This window comes from Hevea brasiliensis, chromosome 17 (genome assembly GCF_030052815.1).
Source record: "Hevea brasiliensis isolate MT/VB/25A 57/8 chromosome 17, ASM3005281v1, whole genome shotgun sequence".
NCBI lineage: Eukaryota > Viridiplantae > Streptophyta > Magnoliopsida > Malpighiales > Euphorbiaceae > Hevea > Hevea brasiliensis.
The window spans coordinates 5,354,187-5,376,262 of record NC_079509.1 but is presented as its reverse complement, the minus strand read 5'-3'; the positions used below and the strand labels follow the sequence as shown (position 1 = coordinate 5,376,262).

The following is a 22,076-nucleotide window of genomic DNA, read 5'->3' as shown; positions in this document are numbered from 1 at the left end:
TTATATAAAGAGATATATTTGACGGTATTAATAATATTACAATTCTTAATGTTTTTCAAAATCAATCCAATTATAAAACATGAATATGATTTTTTTTTTATTTTAGTAGTATTTTTTAATTTAATTTTTTTATATATTGACAAAAAAAATTATAGATATGCCAAAAAGTAATTTTATTTTATATTTTAATAAATATGTATTATTAAAATTGAATATGAAATACGATTAAATATAAAAAAATATAAAATTTCATTAAATAAAAAATATAATATTTTTGTTAGATATTTTACTCCCTCTAGTTTAAAATAAGAGAATTATTCATGTTAATGTATATAGTTATTAATAATTTTAATATATAAAAATAATATAATGTCTCAAATTTTTAATTCATAATTTTATATTTTATTTTTATTATTTCTTATTTTTTATAATTTTTTAATAAAAATTTTATAATAAAAATAATTAAAATTTATTTATATATAATTAATATATGTAATTAATATCTATGTGTAATTAAAAATTTATTTAAATTATATATATATATATATAATTAATATATATTAATATATTATAAATAATAATTATTTATTATAATATTAATAGAATAATTATTAAATAATTTATAACTTAATGTTACATGGCAACAGTTTTAAAGAAAATATCCTCCATGGAAATACCCGTATATAAGGCGTATGTTAGCTCCTTGAGAATACATGTAGATTACGCGTTATTGAAGACAGCACAGAATCTGATATGAGGCTCCGAAGTCAGAATCACGAACGGCCCAGACTTGGCCCAATTTTTATACCCTTCATAATATCATTAGCAATTTAGCATCGCTAGATCGCTCTAGAAATTGCTCTCTAGGGTTTTGCAAGGGTTTTGAGTTTTGAGAGGACACACGCAAAAAAGAAAGGTACTTCTTCGCGCTCCCTAATTTGATCTCTCATTCTTCTTCAACTCTATACTATTTGCAATTTTGGTTTTCTAGCGTTCTGGTAGTTTTGAAATTATCTACTTTGTATACTATGGTGGTAGTGGTTAATCTATACCATAATTCGTCTGGCTTACTTATGGAAATTCTTTCTGTTTTTTCTCCAATCATATTGAGGCTTAGCAATCGGCATCTGTGTTTCCAGCTAGAGAGAGCACAATTTTGACTTTAAGAGAATTTTTCATTTTGAGCATTTAGCAGATTATCACAAACAAGATATCGGAAATTATAGTTTGTCATGTATGTTCGCTAATTTTGGCTTTTTTTGTAATAATCTTTATGGTAGGTCTATTTGCTTCTTCTTGCAGGTCCTTTTTTTTTTTTTTTTTTTTTTGGGTCTGCTTAAGTTGTAATTTATGCAGTAATGAATGGTCGAATGTATACGGTGCAAGTTACTGAACTATAGAAACTGTGATATGGGTTATAAAGAAGAAGGATAGTGAAATCACTTGATAGATAATCAAGTTGAGAGTGTGAAATTCTGATCTGTAGGCTAAGTTCTTTAAGATTTTATGGGTCTGAGGGGCTTTTTTTGAGGTATCATCTCTCAAGTTCTACTCAGCTTGTTGAAGATCCCTTTGATTGTGGTCACCTATGCAGATATCATTTTACGTGTTGGATTTATTTTACTATATTTTTGATGTTGTATCCGGTCTAATTTCTTATGAAAATGGTAGATAATGGCGGAGCTTCTTTTAAGACCTATTTTCTGATTTTCCAATTCTTTCTTTTCTTTTTGTTTTTATGAATAGATCAATATGATATTTACATTTTTTTTCTTGGTGGTTTCGCAAGCTTTTAAGCGTGTATGTTAGTACAAATTCCATGGTTTTGCTAGATTTACTGTTCATACTTACTAGGATTGCATTTTCTTATTATGATAGGTTTATTTAATGGGGACAACAGATAAAGATTTGAGCCTGTATGATGAGAAGCCTTTGCAAGATAATGAAATGGATGATATGGCATATGAATCTGAGTCCGAATCAGAGGAAGAAGATGCAAAGTTGTCTATACCTTCACAGAATGCCATATACAACAGAGATGGTCTCAATGACAAACTTCAAGATATTAGCTGGCCAGAAAATGTGGGATGGATACACAAGCTTTCTGTTGACATTGATCAAGAACAAGAAGTGGATGTGAATGATGACCTGGCACGAGAGTTGGCTTTTTACACACAAGCATTGGGGGGAACAAGGCAGGCCTTTGAGAAGCTTGAGTCAATGGGGCTTCCTTTTCTGAGGCCTCCTGATTATTATGCTGAAATGGTGAAATCAGATGCTCACATGGAGAAGGTGAAGGGTCGGCTTTTGGCTGAGAAGAGAAACATTGAAGAGTCTGAGGAAAGAAGGAAGGCTAGAGAAGCAAAGAGGCTTGCTAAAGAGGTTCAGACGCAAAAACTGAAAGAGAGAGCTATGCAGAAGAAAATGGAGATAGAGACTGTTAAGAAGTGGAGGAAGCAAAGGCAGCAAAGTGGTTTTGCCAGAGGCGATAAAGATGGTGAAATGAATTTGTCCTTTGAGGATGGGAACGTATTTGAAAGGCCAAGCAAGAAGAGGCCAGGGGTATCTCCAGGAGATCGGTCTGGAGGGAAAGCAAAACAAGATTGGAAAAAGGGAGGCAAAAAAAGACTGGAGAAGCAACAGATGAAAAGGGAAGCAAGGAACTCCAAATTTGGATTTGGTGGGAGGAAAGGCTTGAAGAAGCAGAACACAGGTGATACTACTGACAATTTGAGAGGCTACAACAACGGTGGTGCTCCAGGAAATAAGAAAAGGAAGAGGTGATATGCTAGCCTGTGGCTTTGCTTTATGCAAGACTTAGAATGAACTAATTGTGTTTCAACCATCTTGGAATTTTACTATACTATTTATTTACATTATTTTTGTTAGGGCTTGTAATAGCTTTGATCTCCTCTGTTTCTAAATCATGTAAACTTTAAGCTGATGGCATTCTGTGCTACTGGCATTTGGTCCTGAAGTGACGATATCTGTTTCCTTTCTGGGTTTATTTACAGCATCCAGAAAACATTGTTCTTGCTAATAGCACCAACATCTTGAGTAGAGTAAATTTAGCTGTATTGGTGTAATGCAAAGCAGGGGTAAGGCTGCATATGTCAATCCTCTCCAAAGCCTAAAAATGTGGGATGTTTTGTGTGCTGTATTTTGTGTCTTCATTACCGAGGTATGATTTGAATGAATCAAGTTAGTACATCATATGTGGTGGAAGCTTAGGTTAGGTCTCATATGACCGTTTGTGTTTTTAACAAGAGAACTGGATGCTTGTTATTCGTGTTTCATGTACATATGTAGTCTCTTTATCACTGTGTAGAGTGGCAATTATATATTCCACTTTGCAACTGTCCTCGATCATCCTAAGTGAAATTAGTGTAGTTGATGCTCTAGCCACTAGGAATGGCAGCGGATCAGATGGCAATGTGTCAGGTTTTTTAGTGGGTATCTGATCAGATTGAATCCTAATAGAACGGTGTCACAATACAACCTATGGGCCGGATCGGCACTAGGACCTGAGCCAGCTTAAAGCTCCCGTTATTTTTTAACTTAATCCTAAGGTCCATTTTAAACTCAATTTTAAGAATTCAAAACATGGACTATATAACGGTGAGTTTTTTACTAGCCCGACCTGTAAGCACAATATATAACAAATTGGGAAGTTTAGCTCACCCTCCATATACTCATCATGTCATGAAATAAAATGGGAGCTCAGCTGCTTCATCCAATCCAATTACCAATTACACGCACACATACATACATTTAATGTTCTTACAAATTCAACATAATATTATATTACAGTTCTAAATTGATTAAAATATTCATAACACATGCGGAGTCTAGAATTTAGTAAAATTATACAAGCATAACAGATATTAATAGATTATCTGCAAAGGAGAGAGACAGGTTAGAACTCAACAAGAAATCTCCTGTATCCTGAAAAAATAAGGTGAACAAAAGTGAGCGTTCGACTCAGAGAGTAAAATATCGATTTTAATCATAATTTCTATAACTATCTAAAGCTAATGCATCCTGAAGAGTGGAATGCAATACCATCATAAATTTCATACAAATCACATCATAATAGCAAAAATGTAATTTGAAGCACTCACACACCCAATAGTGTTCAAACAGTACATATATGGAAGCTGATCCCCTATACAACTCTCTTAATCCAATATCTACCAGCGAGTATTTCTCAAGCCAAACTTTCGCTTAATAAACCAGATGTGGGGGCCAATGAGATCATCTCAAGCCGTGCCTACCCCGACTTATCCATAAAGGATCGGGTCCCAGCGAATTAAGCTACAGTCGCGTCTACCTGTCCTGTCCATAACCAATACCACACACCAGACACACGCCGACACATGCATACTACTCCAAATTACCATAAAACAACATCCATAAATATTTCATCAATCAAAGATACAACATAAAATGTGCATAGTATTTAACTACATAAATATATTTATAGGTGATACATGGGCATGTCTTGAATATATAATAATATTAAAATTATAATTAAAAATAATATTCTACTCACAGACTTGAACCGATGTCACTGCGGCTGCAGGACGGAGGAGAAAGGCTGTCCCGACTCACCTGATAAATTCATTGCAATTATTTAATATTTTTTACTAAATACAAGTTTAAAAAGGACCAAAGACACCCTAAGTTGTACCGAAAATCTGGCAGAGTCTCCCTTGTATCTAGGATCTTCCCAACCTGAAAAAAGGTTCAAAATACACTTTTATATCTACAAGTCATACAACCACAGCTCAATCACATCACATGGCCCCTCCTGGGCCCATCCAAACAGTCAATAACCATAATTTAAAAAATTACCATTTAGTCCCTACAACTAATCCTTTTTCAAAAGCTACTCAAATGAGCTCTAAAAATTCTAGAATTTTGCCCTGTGGTCCTTAGCAATATTATTAAGCTAATGCAAAATGAATTATAATTTTATAACCTATCACGAATATTTTATAAATTTTTAATCGAAATCAGACACTAGATAATTAAGAAAAATGAGGGTTGGGGTTTACCTGTGCCAATTTCGACCCCTGAGACGCGTCCGGGACGTCGAAAAATGGTAGGGTAGCCTATAACCTCAACCCGATTCTGAAGTTTTCCCCGTAGCCTACTTATTCGGCCCGAAATTACAGACCCGAGCAACTGTTGAATTTTCGTGAAACGAACATACCTACGCGAAGTCCACAACATGGGGTTAGTACATAATTTTTACAGAATTTATTAAACTCATTTAATGCTCAAAAAAATACTACAAAGTTCCGTGGGACCCACCAAAAAATGGTATTAGAAAAATTTGAAATGGGTATTTCCGCGAAGCTCTCGCCAAGGGGAGCACTCCGGTACTCAAGGATTTTTCGTGGGATTTACGGTTTGCGAGAAATCTAGTCAAAAAAATCGAAATGGGTAAAACTTTCCGGACAAAAATTGAACAAACCGCTCAATGAATTTTTGTGTTCTTGGTTTCTATGGAAAGCTCTCGAGGTGTAGATGGGTTTTGGGACAAGACCCGATCCAATCAGTAGCTGGATCGGCCGAAATCGGCCTGGGAAGACAAAGGATCATGCACGCGCAAGGGAGTTTTTGGGGTGGTTTTCTGGCAGCTTGGAGCGTCGGCTGGCAATGGGAAGGGTACCTGAAGGCACGCCAGTGAGCTAAGAAGGGAGGGCGGCGGTGGGGCGGCAGGGAAGGAGAGAGGAGAGAGAAAATGGAGAGAGAAGAGAGGCAGTTGGAACGCGAGGGAAGAAGAGGAAAAAAGGAAAAGGGCCGGTCCGATTCGATCGGTCGGACTGGTCTGGTTTGATTCGGCCAGTCCGATTCAAGATACTCAAAATTGAATTTTTGCTCTGCCTTGGAACAAAAAATGAGGCCCAAAAATTCCGAAAAAATATATTTTTAGTTTTGCCACGTGGTCTTTAAGTTAATTCGTAAAAATTAACAAAGTTTATTGATTCTGAAAAATCAAACCCGATTTTTAAATTTCAAAAAATTTCAAATAATTTTCCAAAATTTTTAATAAAATAAAATAATAAATTTAAAAATTAGAGGTGTTATAAATAGGTTTTGTTATTATATAATTGGGTTTCGGACGAATTTGGATTTTAAAAATAATACATGTTTGAGTTTTATATGTTAGGTATCTCTTACTCGAACCTATTTATATAAATACTTAATTTAATACAAAATATATATTTTTTATAATAATATTTATAAATTTCTAGATATTTTATTTTATATAAAATGAAATTTAAATACTTTATAAAATTATTAAAATTTTAAATTATTAATTAAAATAATTTTTTATGTAAAATATTGATTAAAATATATAAAATTAAACGGATTTAAATTTTTTTTCTTTTGTAATTAATTAAATTTAAGATGAATTAGAATTTTGATAATATTAATTGGGATTGGGTGGAGTGATTTTCATAAATATCTTATCTATTTCCATTCCTATCAGTCCCTAGTTGTTGCTTCAAGTTCCTTTTGCAAGCCACAACTTATTATAAAATGTACTAGCTTAGGTATCGGTTTTGGTTAAAGGCAAATGAATAAAAAAAATTAGAGTAATTTATAATTTATTATTTGAGATGATAAAAATTAAAATTTGGTGTTTTAATTTTTAATGAGAAATAAATTAGATCTTATAACAGTTTAATTAATTATATTTTACTTTTCGTAACAATTTATTCACTATAATTTTAGTATTTATTTAGATTAATCACTTTTTTTTTAAAATAGAGGATTAGCAAGTGAGATTTAAACCTAATTTATTATGTGACTGATATACTTTAACTATTAAACTAAGTTAAATTAGGCTATTTAGATTAAATACTTTAATTTATAGTCAATTGATAGTAAATTTTAACAAAGTAATTTTAATAAAAAGGCTATTCTGTGAATAAAAATATATCTCAATGATTACCTTTTTCTTATTAAAAAAAAAAACTAAAATGTAATTCTTATCATTTTTTAAAAGTTAAATTATGAAATATCTAAAATTATAACTGTAATGGGGCTATCTAAATTTTTAAATCAAATATTCCCCTATCAACAAAATTATCAAATCATACGACGTCAACCACAATGGATGAGGAATCCCAGGCTTCAACAATCATCTCTTTTGTTTTTTAGAAATAGGCTTCAATAATTACCATCGCTCAAAATTGTTGTATAAGCCTCTTCAAGAAAGGCACTTGGATTATTAGATTACAGCAGCCACAGCGTGACATAAAGCGGAGGCGTCAATTTTGGATTTCCTGTTTCTCGTGGACAGGAAAGCGCAAAGCTCATCAGCTTCATGGGTCAGCAATAACTATTCTTAATCCCTACAAAAGGAATCATCTTTTAATCCATATGTCATTCTCAGTTTTCCTAACACAATTACATCAGAAACACAATTTTCATAACCTTATGCAAGTGGGCAGAGTCAGAAATTAATGATTGGATCAAAATCTTTAAGAAGAAACTTCAATATATGTCAACAGAAAGAAAAATTCATGCAAATTCTGATAAAGCACATGCACAATATATAGACTGTTGAAGGAAATGGGCATCTCCAAACCGAATATCATGCTATAATCCACCAACCTCACAACTAAAAGGAAAATTCAGTGTCATGAATTTTAAGTTGAAGTCATTCATAAACAACATATCATCCACTTAAATTTGTTCGGCTACAGAGTAGTTGAATAAGAAGATTGACATTTCGACACACCAGGTTTTCATACATCCACTATAACAACACAAACGCTTAAAATACATGATGCCAACAGCAGCAGATGATCCTAAAAACTGTTAAATCCTACCTAAAGCTAACAAAGAAAGAGTACACTTCTGGGTTAAAATCCATACCATGTTAAACGCTAATCTGCTTTTAATAATAGCCAGTTTGTTTATATCTCTAACAAGGTTGAACGAGCCTAAATGCTGTTATGTCTGCAGTAAAACAATGAAGACACAACCAGCATATATAAAAGTTCATCAACTAGAAACCTCGCAGTTGGATTGATCTAGACCTTTAGATTCATCCTCAGGTGAAGAAGTTTTATTGTCAGAAGCTGAGTTCCTAAAGGCCTGTATAGGGTTAATAGGACCTGAATTATCTCCATGGAAGGACGAAGATGGTATGAGAACTGGCTTCACTCCACCATATGCCCCTTTCATCTCTTCTGGAGAGAGAACACTGACAGGAGTTATAGCCGGTGCAATTTCAGTTCTCTGCTTCTTGTGTTTTTGCTCCTGCTGGTGACCTGGTAGAAAACTGCCCACAACAACCTGATGCACTCAAAACAAGTCATAAAGAATGCCATTTAAAACATGATACTCAGTGGCAAATGACTAATAATAATCAAAATGTTTACATTGTGCAAAATTGCAGTTCATTGTACTCAATAGAAATCATTATTCACTTTATCATTTCTACACACTATGTTAACACGAAAAGAAGATGGAATTTTTTTTTTTTTTTTTAAAGTTTAGCTAATGTGGAAAAATCCAACCGTAATAAACTACTAATGACTTCAAATCCCTGTCCTGTCCTTTTCTTTCTTATAAGTTGGTAACAAAATGGTGTACCTGCACAGGGCCAGCAGCTACCAACAGACCGGCAAGTCCACCACCCACAACACGGCCATCTGGACCTGCCAATGAGACACTCATCCCACCAGATCTGCTCTTTGTTACTCCATTATCAGTTGGCATGAATGATCCAGATAAGGAAAGTATCTCAAAACGACCCTGAGATGAAGAATGACCCCAAAAAAAAAATAATGATAATTAGTGTGTTTCTCATGAGCATAAATGCCTTAAAATAATAACTTCACAGTCACATCTATACTCTTAAAACATTACATCTACCACATAACAGAAAACAGATTTCACAATGTTGGTGTACAGTAGTATGGAAGCTATTCAATATCAGATTATCAAAACCTAAAATAATTAGGTACATAGAAAAGCATCCACATGACATGAAATGCTAAAAGGATGGTGCAAGAGAAACAAAAAGTCGCTTAAGAAATATATCAGAAAGAAACAGTAAAAAAAACATTTCCTTTGGATAGCAGAAAAAGCCCCAATGGTTGTATATTGACACTTGACTAATGATCAATTATGAATGCATGTCAAATAGATGAAAGAGATTGAAGCACAGCACTAGTCCTTCTCCTTTACCCCATATCAAACAGAAAGTCCAACTCCGAACACAAACCAATAAACAAGTCGAAGGACAACTTGATATTCCCAGACACTCATCCTCACATATTCCCTGTGATCTTTAATTCTATGGTTCTAATCAACTAGTGCACTATTATATGACTTTGGAGTGCATAAAATATTTGGCCACTCTATTTTCATGGCTCTCCCTCTGTATGTTAGACTGTCTGCATGCATTCATGCCTCTTGTCTATTGGAACGGGAAATTTAAAAATAATTGAAAAGAAGAAAATAAAAAGGGAAGTCTAAGGCCACTATTGTTGTGTAGACCAACCACAGTGCCCAAAAGAAGAGCATTCTCCAGATCTACTCTCACAGAAAATTCACTTGTCTTCAAAAAAAGAGCTTGCACTTCTATCATGTGAAGTTATGTTGAAAGTGGATTAAGGACCGCACCTCATATGTTAGAGTACCACCAGAAGAAGTAGGTTGACGAAGTGTAACATTTGAGATTGTACCATTTGCAGAAAGAATGCAGATAGCACGAGCTCCTTGCTGAGAAAAGGACATGACCTTCATTGTGACATCCTATAACAAAATGGAACCATAAGAAAGTAACACAAATAATCAGAAAACATTGCAATATTGCAATGAATCATCCTTCATTAAATAAACATTGCAATATTGCAATGAATCATCCTTCATTAAATGTATCATCAGGAAGGAACATCAAGTTATTCCCAAGTATCATATGTGATGATAGAGGCATGGTAAATGACCCATGCCTCAAGGCTTGTTGGATGCAACCTTGTAATGTGGCACATATACAAATAATTCAGAATAAATTCAAGGCATACCTCACCAGCATTAACTGTGATTACATGAGGTGTAAAATTTGCACCAACTAAGTACGCAATTCTCTCCCCTACAACACAATATTTAAATAAATCAATATATGATCATAATGGAACTTCACAATTTTGTAGTTGCACAATCATATCCAGAAAGTACACTAATGAATAAAGTCAACACAACTAAACCACAATCATAAACTAGTTGAGATTTAACACAAGGATCCTTTTTCTTAATTCATCTTTATTTAGTTCCAAATTTTCATGAAACATACAAATAATATCTCAAAATAACTAGGCCAATTAATTTTACCACAAAACTAGAAAGTAAATCAAGCAAGAAAAACCAGAAAATTGAGCATCTCATTGAACACAAGACCCTTTGGTGAAGATGAAACTGTATTGCATTCTAATATCAAGTAAACATATATGATCAGTAATTATACAAATATAAGGAATTAATCATAGAGTAAAAAATAGCAATTGGGATCAAATGAAAACTGTATAAAATAACATATAAAATGTTTTACCAAGTGTTGTGACTTTTTGAATAATTTTAGTGACACTCAAACAAATGTTCTGCAAATATTTTGGCTGAACAAGTGTAGCAATACCCTGATTCCCACCCCACCCAGCTGATCCTTTTTTCCTGTATTTTTACTGCTTGAATAGAGAAATGGTCTAAATTTATAACAATATTCATTCTTTCTTCGTACTCCCATTTTATTCTTTCAGAGTTTATGCAACTTAAGTTGCTCAATTTAATCTTTAAGCACCAGGGTTAGCAGACATTTAAAATAAATTATTAGCTTAAGACAGATCTGGATCCAGTCATCACAGCTGATAGCAGATTTTGCCTATCCAACAAACTGGCAGCTTCAAAAATATTCTCTGATTTTCTTGCAAGACTTTGGTATTTTTCCTCGTAAAAGGCAAGAAAGTACGGTATTCTATCTAGAAGAAAAAGATTCCTTCAGACCATTGTGTCATCATCAAATACTCTTGTTATTCACCTACCCGTAACGTTAATTCCAAATATGGGGAACATCAAATCAGAGCTAATGGTCCCACTCTCACTCTCACAAATATACTCCATATCTACAGCTAAATCCAAATCAAAACCAAAAGATCAATATAGACCCACTTCAGATTTAACATAACCAGACCATGCAAATCATTTACATTAGATTAAACGCATCTCTGCTCATCGATGTCGCAACAGATCATCAACTCATGATCCCAAATGGAACAGTAAAACATTACAAACATGCCCAACAGTAACGAATTTCAAAAACTCAAAATTTGTTAGAGCAGAATCAGGATCAAGAATTATTTTACCTGTGCTCTCATATTCATATTTATATTGCTTCTTGACCGACTCTAAAGGCCGTCCTCTACCCCGTTTCCACGCTGATAACTCCCCAGTGAGAGGAATAGACGAAGATATCGGCATCGGAGACAATGCCGTAGCTAAGGTGCCGTCAGGTCCGTACTTCCTTGGCCTCCCTCTTTTCTTCTTGACATCCGTGCCGGCGCTCGCCGGCGAGGAGGTCACGGTGGGCCCACCAAACTGGCTAGAGTTAGGAGTAGGGTTAGGATTAGGGGTGGGGTTAGGGCTCGGGATAGGATTAGTATTAGAATTAGAATTAGGAATAGGATTTGGGTTAGGGCTCAGGTTAGAGATTGAATTTTCAGTTCTGGGGGCCACTCTGAAGTTCTCTGGAGCTTCATCTCCCTTCACTGTCACCCCCAAACTTATTCCCTCCTTTGCCTCCATTTCTCATAGATCACTTAAAACCCCTAAAACCCTAAAAACCCTAGAACCTAATAAACGTAAAAAATCAACACTTTTTGCAGCTCAAGTGGTAGAATTACAACACCCAAACACAAAATTATCTAAAAATCAAAACTTTATGTTGAAAATGAGCTCAAACCAGCAAATGCAGCTCCGAAAAAACAGGAAAACCGAGACTTTTGCTTTGTAACTTCAAAGATCAGAAACAAAATAGTACAGATTACGACAGTTGGGTGAGTTTGTTGCCTTATATCTATGCCATTGCAGAGAATGCACAGAGCTTCAATGGTGAATTTATCCTGATACAAAAAAATTTCAAGAAGTAACAAAAAAATTACAGGGAAAAATTGCAAAAAAAAAATGACTGCAGAAATTCTTCAAGGAAATGAATTTAGGGTTCTTGCAGGAAAAGGAGGAGAAATAAATAAAGTAGGAAAATTAAGGAAAATAAAAAATAAAAAAGGTATATGCGATATAATATTGTGAATTTAATTAATAATCAATATTTTAATTGCAATATTCAAAGTATAAATTTTAGTTAAGAAAATGGTTGAAGTCCGTCTTCGAAATTTAATAAGAGGTGATTTAATAACATTATTTAATTAATAAAAAAGTAATTAAATTTGAGCAAAGAAAAAGGGTTTATTAATTCATATATTTTAAAATTCCTCTTTAATAATTTAAAGCATAAAAAATAATTTTGAAGCTGGAAAGCTAAGGTTGGAGGCAGAGGCATGCCATTTTCAAGCTACTGACATCTTAAAATAATTGTCCTCTCATTTTAGAAGAATCTATGCTTTATAGCTACTTGCTTCTGCTATATTTTAATTAATTTTAAACACTTTAAATAAATATTTTTTCTTGTGTTTTAATTGGTTGATTAATCAACAAATATTTTGTTAGATAACCATTTAAGATTAAAGAAATCATTTTTATTTATTCTAAAAAAAATATAAATCTATTTTATATTTTTTTTGTATACATTTCATCTTAATGAGAAAATTAGGATGAACATCCAAATCATCCATGTTTTTTAATTTTAAGATCAACATCTTAGTAAGCTTTTTCTCGTAGGCCCTTATCACCCAGATGGTAAGTGCCCAAAACTTTTTAGATGCCTTATTGCTGAAGTTTTCTGGTTCTTCAAATTGTGACAGAAACACTCAACGATTCGAATTTTTACTAGAATTTTGTGCTTTTCCTCACTTGAATTGAAAAGAATAAGACAAATATATCAAATAATTTGAAAGTACGGCAAATTACTTACAATTGCCTCCCAAAAGATGCTGGCTAATCATAATACAACAGTCTCAGGGAAGAAAATTTGCTCTTACGGTTAGAAGAAAACCACCATGTCATCCCAAAATAACAGAAATACTGTTAACTTTGCATTTGATATCAAGTTACTTCTATTGCAGTTTCCAAACATGGAAGCAGATAAAGATTAAAAGCCACTCTGAATATACAAAGCTATTGCAACTAGGAGCTGTTAATAGGAAAATACACGATCGTATGCTATATTTCTTCTGTTGATGCACTGTGTCCAACATTTGTCAAAGATGCGAAGCTTAATTGCATTACCTGACAAGGGAGCCCTTTGTGAGATTTGTTTCTTTGCTCCAAATGACAAGGGGCAAGGGAAAGAAGGGAAAGATGAGATATTCAATAGCTGAAGCTACCAATTTTATTTGACATACCATGTTTCCAAAGTATAACTGATGATTTAACACTAAAAGATACAAGTAGATGAAAAGAGATTGAACAAATGAGGAAAATTTGAAAGAACAGAACTTGTAATTTTATTGTTTTGCATCATGTAACAATACTATCCAACAAATAGCTCTCAATTTTCTCCACAAGTAAATATTAATCTTATCCTGATAATCGAACAACATGGAGGCCTTATAATACATCATATCCCGATCAATCCTAAACCCACCGCAGCCATATTTCCCCCTTTAAAAAAAGAAAAAATAAATAAATAAATAACCGTAAAGGACTAGGCTACCCCTGATCCTACAATAAATTGAATCTCACTGAACAAATGATCTTTCCAGTACAAAGCACAAGTATGCAAGCTGTTAGGAAAAAAGAAAAGCAACACTCTCACAATAAAGAGCTTTGGCTGCCCTCAAATTCTCTTCTTATAATTTCAAGCACAAATTCATTCCACGTATCAACCGGACCAGGCATGCACCAGTGCAAGCAATCCTGTGGCGGGGGCCTTCCATCTGGTCCACGTTTCGTTATTTTATTTGGGTCAGGACTTCGGTATGGACCTGGATGCCCATCATGGCGATAACCAAAGGGTTCAGTGATATCCATCAACCTCAACTTTGATTTATTCGTTGCCTTCTTAATTGCACGATCAAAAGCTCTTACCTGTTTCTTGTGCATTATATCCGTAAAGCCATTTTCCACCAACTCACCTGGAGCAAGAGGTTTCACTTTTCCAGTGCATGATCCCCCAGTATTCCATGCCCCACCTTCATAATGATCAGGTGAATAGGAACGCAAAATGGTCAGCCCAGTGTAATTTGGATGGGTAACCATAGACGTGAGAATTGTCTCTGTAGATATTCCAAATGCTTCAATATTGTTAATCTTCATTGAACGAGACTTGTCTGGCCACCACAACTGTCCTCCCACAATTTCATTGCTCAAGACATAGACAGATTGCTTGGCAAACCAATGGCCAGAAGAAAGAACAATCACATCGAAACTCGGGATGAATTCCATGAAATCCTCATCTGGAGCATCAAGGTGGAGTTTGACAACACCTTCTCGAGCAAAGTCAAAAGGTTCTGATGTTTTGTGAACAAGCCAAGAGGACCATATTCGCACAATCATAGTAGATGTTGACCTGAAGAAATATCGTTGCATTCTTCTGTTCCCACGGTTTTTGGGAACTTCTACCTGAATATATTTCAGAAGTCTCTTTATAAGTTACATATCCCAGACTAAAAATAGCAAGCAATCATGTCTACCATAAGTCACACTTCATAGGTGAGAAGCACTTCATTTCATAGGAATGGCAATTAATCACATTTATCAAAAAAAAAAAAAATTATTCTAAGCGAAAAAGGCATAAAGAATAACAAATGGGAAGACCACATGAATATTATAAATCTCCAAATGGCAGGGCAGCAGTGCAAAATTGTTGAAATCACCATCTTTTGCCCCACACTTACCAAGAAAACATAGAGAAATATTTTCAGTCATACTACCAACATAACCAATTCACAAAAATAAAATATCCCTAAACCAAGATACATTGCAACGCCAATATGAGGCACAACATTGCCAATGGACCAACATCACAGGAAGCAAGTATACTTGCCTGCCAGAGAAGGCACAACATTGATTCCATCTGGTTTCGAGCAACAGAGTCGCCAATGAAAGCTAGAGTCTTCCCTCTCATCAATTCCAAAAACTTCTTGGCATCAAATCGTGGAAGTTCACACTGAGAAGGTTTCCAACGCCAATTCTCATACTCCTTGTCAGGTCTCCCATTCCCCTGGCAGTTCTGCATCTGTGTCAGGACAGGGCATGTGTTGTTTGTATATGATGGTCCCTGAGAATCAAAGAACCAAATTCCATGGTACAGATCACAACCTACAGCTCAACATATGAAAGAACAAATTAGAATCTTACAAAATCAAAAAATATGATGAAAAAGTAATGAACCCAGCATAAACCAAATATTTTATATGCAAACAAATTTCAAAAGAACTCTTTCATCTGAACATTCTTTTGCATAGAAAAAATGAAGCCAAATATTTTCCTATTCAGTTCTACACCCGAAGTATGAATAAAAAACTTCACGATGAGCAGGCTTTAATGCTTCTAACAAAGAACGTAAAACAAGCCTAGAATGTGAAAACATGTTCTTCAGGCATTATTGCTTCATGAAGCAGATAATTAAAGGATTGCTATTTGACAAAACAGCTCTACCTCACAGTTTGCCAAAATTTTAGCAAGCTCCAGGAGAAAGCCACATGAAACGAAGAAGAAGAATGCATATTGTCTACCAAAGAAGATAGTATATAGAAAGCAAAAAGCTTCTGCTATACCTTACAAAGATAGGTAGTATACTTTATGAATCTATGATTAAGGCTATGTGATAGCAATACTTTCATCCTCCTTTAAGGCTTTGCCCATGTTATGAGCGAGGAGTAGAGCAGTTAAGAGGTTAGTCCAGTAGTTAAATAGGAAGATTCTATTGTACTAGTCTATTGTAATTATTATCCAGTCAATTGCAATTGTAGAGAGTAGTTATAGGATCCAAAGAAGTATAAATAGGAACTTAATTGTAAAGAAGAGACTATCCAATATCATTAATAATCAAAGATATCTCTCATCTCTGAAGTATTCTCTTTCTCTTCTCATTTACTCTCTTCTCTTTTCTCATCTACTTCTATTCTTTTCTCATCTATTTTTATCTCTCTTTCTATTCTTTTGTTTTAGTAAGTGTGCAGACTGATATGTAACAAGTTGGTATCAGAGCTGTTAGATTGGTGGGCAACTACTGAAAATTTTTTCATGGGAGTTGCATCTATGGCAGATTACTCTTCTCAAAATACCAGGTTTCTTCTATTCTTCTCTCTTCTCCTCTTCTTCCCTCTAAATCTTCTCCTTCTCTTCTTCCCTTTAATTCTTCTCCTTCTTCTCTGAAATTCCTTCTTTCTTTCCCTCTATTCTTCTTCTTCTTCTTCTGTTCTTACTTTTCTGATCTATCATCTTCCTCTCTTCTTCTCCTTTCTCCTATTTCTCTTTCCTTTCCTCTATTCAGATTTCTTTTCTATTCTTCTTTCTTTCTTAAATTCTTGAATCAAATTTCTTTCTTCTATAAATTTCTGGTTCTTTCTTCTGTTTCTTTTCTTTGATTTTTCACTTCCTGCATTTCAAGAAACCTGTTTCTTGAAATTCTTGGAATTTCTAGAAACCCGTTTCTTCCTCCACCTTTTCCCTAATTTCTTCTCTTTATTCTTTCCTGAAATTCTTGAAATCCATGTTTCAACATCAACTTTTCTTCCCCAGTCCCTATAATTTTTCTTCTCTGATAAATAAAATTTTCTAACATCCTGCTCAGCCTTCTAAAAGATGATCATGGAAGACCATCATTGGGAACAGAAATTGCTTGATAGGATTATAGAAGTAGTTGAAAGAGGATTAAAAAGGCAGGAAGAATTGTTATTACAAAAATTAGAGAAATATGGGAAGTCATTTCAAGAGAAAATCGACAAATTGGTGGAAGCAATTCAAGTGGTAAAGGAGAATGTTGCGGTCTTTAATAATAAGGATCCACTTCTTGAAAATTCAAGTGAGGAACAAGATGCCTTTGATGAAACTTCTAATAAGAAAGACAAGTGCCTTGAGATGGAGCAAGATCAAGATTTTGTTTTTGATTTGTCTAGTGCAAGGGAGGAATATGAGAAGGAGAAGGATGAAGATGGTGATGATAGGAAACTAGAGTTGACAATGGGGAATGCAGAAGCTCAGCTTGAAATTCTTGCTGCACAAACTTTTGGGGATGTTCCTAAAAACAAGAAAGATAAAGGAACTACAAAAAATGTGGTTACTGTAAGCAAGTGGCAAAATTTTAGCAGCCAAGATGGTGAGTTCAACTGTTGTAATCCTAGAAGTCTCATGGAAGATGAATGGGAAATATCAAGAAGGGAAAGGAAGAAAGTTCAGCCATCGAATGGTATTATGATCTTCAAGGAACAAGCATGGAAAATTTGGAGAAGAAAAAAAAAAATCTTTGTTCATTAACAGTTTATACTATCACCTACAACTTTTAGCCAATTCTACATTTCAGCTGAAGCATATGATGGAAGTTAATATTTGGTATTCCAACATTCAGGGAATTAACTGGCCAGCAAAAGAAACTATGTGGGATTATCACATCTGTCGGCTAATGATAAGGCAGCACCTAAAATTCATTTCAATTTCCAGCATTTTCTTCATTCTTGAGGACAAAAATGATGTCAAGGAGTAGGGAATGTTATGAGTAAGGAGTAGAGCAGTTAAGAGGTTAGTCCAGTAGTTAAATAGGAAGATTCTATTGTACTAGTCTATTGTAATTACTATCCAGTCAATTGTAATTGTAGATAGTAGTTATAGGATCGAAAGAAGTATAAATAGGAACTTAATTGTAAAGAGGAGACTATCCAAGATCATTAATAATCAAAGATATCTCTCATCTCTAAAGTATTCTCTTTCTCTTCTCATTTACTCTCTTCTCTTTTCTCATCTATTTTTATCTCTCTCTCTATTCTTCTGTTTTAGTAAGTGTGCAGGCTGATATGTAACAGCCCAGTTCCCATCCCTTGCCTGATTTTTAAAGCAGCACTTGAGAAAACTCCTCCCGTTTTGCAGGGAAGTCAACACCATTAGGCCTCAAAAGTCTATTGACTTAGAATTATATTTGTTATTAAAAGATTACGACTTTTGATACTATCATCAAAGTACCTTATAACAAACTAATTTTTTATATAAAAAATGAAGTATCTCATTTCTTGATTAAAGTATGATGAATTGATAGCAGATCATCTCGTCATGCACAGAAGGAAAGGGGAAAAGAATTTACCCCTCTGTTGAAAAAACATATTCTAATTGTAAATGAAAAAGAAAAATATATTCAATGATAGAAATAAACAAATTCCACCATCAATTTAATAATTGTACAGTCAACAAAGTATGAAGTCGAAAGAAACTATTTGGCAGTTAGAGAAATAAATCATATCAGCAAATAACCACACAGAGACTCCACTATAAGATAGCATTAGATTAATATAAAATAACAAGATAGTACCAGAATCTTCTGAACTGATCGGGGTTGTGTTGCTGGGCACATCAGATAAAACTGGCTTAGCCTCTGATTCGGAATCTGGAGCAGAAGTAGTTGTGCTACTTTCATCTGATCCTTTATCTGCACTACCTGAATTATCAGACACAACATTTCGTTTAGCACTGGAAGCAACTGAACTGCCCTTCTCCTTCACCCCAACTTCTTGTCGGGCATTGGCAGAGGGAATTTGTAGATCAGACTCCGATGGCAAAGAATTCTTATCTATGTCATTTACACTATCATTAACACCACTAGAACTAATGGGTACTTCCAAACTAGGTCCAGATGAGGAATTTCTATTAATCACATCTACATTACGATCAAGACTACTATCTGTGTTGCTTTCGTTAGAAGGAAAGACGGGCAAAGCCAATTTATTAGAATTATCAACACCATAAAAATACCCATGGACGGTGGAACCAATGGGGTAAGAAATCAGAAGCAAAGAACCAAGAACTAAGAAAATGGCAAGGCCTCCAACTGTGACTGCCATAGAAGAGAGCGACCGCGGTAACGCGACCAATCCAGGAACGCCCTTTGGTGAATCCAAAATCATGGCTTTCCAAATTAGGTAGGCTACTAGGCTCTATAAGGAAATGTGAGACATGTGTATTTAGACCAACAGCTGCAGAGATCGACTCGCCACAGCTTTAATCCTCAATTCAATGATCAAAAACAAGAAATCGCCTTCAGTAACCTGAGAAAGCAAAACATGACGGCATTTAATGAACAATAACAGAACTCAATATAACATTTAACAATAAAAAAAAAATCACAATACATCGTTAAAAAAAAAAAGGCAAAAGAATTGAGCGACAGATAAAAAAAAAGAAATTTTATAAGTACATTTACACGTAAACAAGGCAAATTCTTCAAATCTGCTTCAAAATAAATTCTTCAATTATCTAAAACCAAGTCGAAATCACTATATAAGTAACAATTATAACCTTCTTCAGATCCTCATAAGTCAAAAGAAAACAACTTTCACTCAAAAAATAAACGTGCAGATGAGACTAAATGCCGCAATGAAGCTCGATAATTTTTGAATTTGGGGTCGATGGATTTGACATCACGAGGAGAAAAGAAAAATGAAGCAGAGAATTGAAATCTGAAAATAACCTATACCTAATAAATTTCCGGATTGGGAGGAAGCCAAAACGGAGACGTTTTGGAGAAAGAGGAAGAGGAAGGATCTTGGATCGGGAGAAGGAGATATTTCAATTATTGAATGACATAGAAATCTGAGAAGAATAATGCGGAGAACGCGTGAATTCTAGCGACCTTCAATCTTGTTCTGCTTCTTTTAAGTCTCTTCTTGCCTTCAATTTTCCAGTTAAGAGAGAGAAAAGGCAGGATTTGGTTTTCTCTCTTTTGGGATTTTCTGCTTTTTTTTTTGGTGGTTCTAGCTATGAACTGCACCGCCGCCCTGCTTGTCTCGATCGACAAAGGTCCATTATTTGGCCTTTTTTTATTCACTTACTGGCATACACTATCTCACACCTAAAATTTACAAAATAATATTGAGAAACTTTAACTTTTAAAATGTTTACACGTAATAAAATTATTTTTAAGGTCTTTAAATTAAATAGTATCTAAAATATATTTTAATTTCACTTTTTTTAAAGAATTAATTTATTAAAAGATAAGATGAGACTTTTTAAAAATTTAAAGTAATATAATTTTTTTGATAAAATTTAGAATTAAATTTATATTTCCAATCTTATTTATTGAAAATGATTTGTTATTGTGGGAAATTTTTAAATAAGAAAAGTATTATTTTATTAATAATTACTATAGACAGATAAAATAGTCACACTTTGTGTTTAATAATATAAAATAATAAAACACAATAAATAAAGTAATTGTAATTGTGTTTTTTTTATATTAAGAGGTGATTTAATAAATAATTAAAATATTTTTAATTAAAAGTTAAAATTTATATATACAAAGTAGCTCAAAAATTAATAAAAGTACCTATTTTATCCTCATATTAAGAAGATAGTTAATAATTAATTAATTTTTTAATTATAAACCAAAATAATCTATATATTATATTTTTTTAGAGCAAATGCCAAATGGCATCAGAATACAAAATAAAAAATAGCTCTCGAGGGAGATAAGCCACCCAAAAAATGAGAAATTTATCGTTGCAATAAAACTTAGCCACACAATCGGCTGCTCTATTAGCATCTCTATCAATACGAGAGAAAGAAGTTGTCATGATCCAATTTATGAGTCGGACCGGTACTAAGACTTGAGCCAACCTAAAATCTCCGATATCCGTAATAAGCTTAACTATTTCTTAACTCAATCTTAATGCCCATTTTAAGCTCAATTTCAAGAATTCAATCGGACAGAGTTTGGCCATAATATGGACCATACAACATAGAGTTTTTTACTCGCTCAACCTATAAACACAATATATAACAATTTGGGGAGCTTAGCTCACCATCCACATATTCATCATATCATAAATCAAATGAGAGCTCAGTTCCCTCATCCAATCCAATCACACTCACACATACATATATTTAATATTCTTACAAATTCAACATAATATTATATTATAGTCCCAAATTGATTAAAATACTACTAACACACGCGGAGTCTAAAATTTTAGCTAAATTGTACAAAATGCATTAGATATTACTAATTGATTTGTGAATAAGATGAGCAGGTTAGCCACAACAACTAATACTCCGGTAGTCTAAAAAAATAAGGTGAATAGGAGTGAGCATTCAACTCAGAGAGTAAAATACCAATTTTAACTACGATTTGTATAGCTACCTAGAGCTAATGTATCATAAGGAGTAGAATGCAACACTATTGAAATTTTCATACACATCATATCATAACAGCAAAAAGGTAATTTGGAGCACTCACACACCCATATAGTGTTCAAACAGTACATATATGAAAGTTGATCCTCGGACTTATCCATAAAGGATCGGGTCTCAGCAAGTATCTCTCAAGCCACGTCTACCCATTCTATCCATATCTAATACCATTCACCACACGCACGCCAACGCACACATATTGTTCCAAATTACCATAAATAACATTCATGGCACTTCATCAATTAAGAATGCAATATAAAACTTTCCTAGTGTTTAAATTCATAGATACATATTTATAAGTGATGCATGAGCATGTCTGAATATATAATAATATTGAAATTATAATTAAAATTAATATTTTACTCACATACTTGAACTGAGGAAGGTCGTCCCAGCTCACTTGATAATTTCATTGCAATTGTTTAATATATTTGACTCAATACAAGTTTAGAAAGGGCTAAAGATGCCATAAATCGTGCCGAAAATTCAGCAGAGTCTTCCTATACCTATAACCTACCCAACCTGCAAAAGGGTTCAAAATA

General features: G+C 33.9%; 3 protein-coding genes across 6 annotated transcripts; 1 reads left to right on the top strand and 2 right to left on the bottom strand.

Moving 5' to 3' along the window:
* Positions 1–766: 766 nt before the first annotated feature.
* Positions 767–3,040, top strand: LOC110670167 (probable rRNA-processing protein EBP2 homolog). Its single transcript, XM_021832126.2, has 2 exons — positions 767–916; positions 1,879–3,040. Exon 2 carries the CDS (start codon positions 1,888–1,890, stop codon positions 2,782–2,784), a length of 897 nt encoding a protein of 298 aa, XP_021687818.2. The 5' UTR covers positions 767–916; positions 1,879–1,887; the 3' UTR covers positions 2,785–3,040.
* Positions 3,041–7,640: 4,600 nt separating this feature from the next.
* On the bottom strand, positions 7,641–12,326 carry LOC110670165 (AT-hook motif nuclear-localized protein 6-like). The gene is made up of 5 exons (XM_021832125.2): positions 11,388–12,326; positions 10,056–10,123; positions 9,655–9,786; positions 8,620–8,781; positions 7,641–8,319 (listed from the first exon to the last, which is right to left on the bottom strand). The coding sequence occupies exons 1-5, from the start codon at positions 11,824–11,826 to the stop codon at positions 8,026–8,028; spliced, it is 1,095 nt and encodes a 364-aa protein (XP_021687817.2). The 5' UTR covers positions 11,827–12,326; the 3' UTR covers positions 7,641–8,025.
* Positions 12,327–13,619: 1,293 nt separating this feature from the next.
* Positions 13,620–20,175, bottom strand: LOC110670168 (protein YLS7). 4 transcript variants are annotated; one of them, XM_058139207.1, is made up of 5 exons: positions 19,823–20,175; positions 19,544–19,602; positions 18,662–19,394; positions 15,181–15,459; positions 13,620–14,756 (listed from the first exon to the last, which is right to left on the bottom strand). In XM_058139207.1, the coding sequence occupies exons 3-5, from the start codon at positions 19,251–19,253 to the stop codon at positions 13,951–13,953; spliced, it is 1,677 nt and encodes a 558-aa protein (XP_057995190.1). In that variant the 5' UTR covers positions 19,254–19,394; positions 19,544–19,602; positions 19,823–20,175; the 3' UTR covers positions 13,620–13,950. The 4 variants fall into 4 exon arrangements, with proteins under 4 accessions (XP_057995190.1, XP_057995189.1, XP_057995188.1 ...); XM_058139206.1 differs by lacking the exon at positions 19,544–19,602 and having other exon boundaries at positions 19,645–20,175; XM_058139205.1 differs by lacking the exon at positions 19,544–19,602.
* Between the last annotated feature and the right edge of the window lie 1,901 nt (positions 20,176–22,076).

What these genes read in the sequence shown, in the direction of transcription:
- LOC110670167 (XM_021832126.2), top strand. Translation starts at nt 1,888, where the DNA reads ATGGGGACAACAGATAAAGATTTGAGCCTGTATGATGAGAAGCCTTTG.
- LOC110670165 (XM_021832125.2), bottom strand. Translation starts at nt 11,826, where the DNA reads ATGGAGGCAAAGGAGGGAATAAGTTTGGGGGTGACAGTGAAGGGAGAT. An exon ending in ATATGAATATGAGAGCACAG is followed by an intron (nt 10,124 to 11,387) that starts GTAAAATAATTC and finishes ATTGTGTTGTAG; the next exon opens with GGGAGAGAATTGCGTACTTA. An exon ending in TAGCTGCTGGCCCTGTGCAG is followed by an intron (nt 8,320 to 8,619) that starts GTACACCATTTT and finishes TGAGTGCATCAG; the next exon opens with GTTGTTGTGGGCAGTTTTCT.
- LOC110670168 (XM_058139206.1), bottom strand. Translation starts at nt 19,253, where the DNA reads ATGATTTTGGATTCACCAAAGGGCGTTCCTGGATTGGTCGCGTTACCG. An exon ending in GATCAGTTCAGAAGATTCTG is followed by an intron (nt 15,460 to 18,661) that starts GTACTATCTTGT and finishes GTTGAGCTGTAG; the next exon opens with GTTGTGATCTGTACCATGGA. An exon ending in GTGCCTTCTCTGGCAGGCAA is followed by an intron (nt 14,757 to 15,180) that starts GTATACTTGCTT and finishes ATATTCAGGTAG; the next exon opens with AAGTTCCCAAAAACCGTGGG.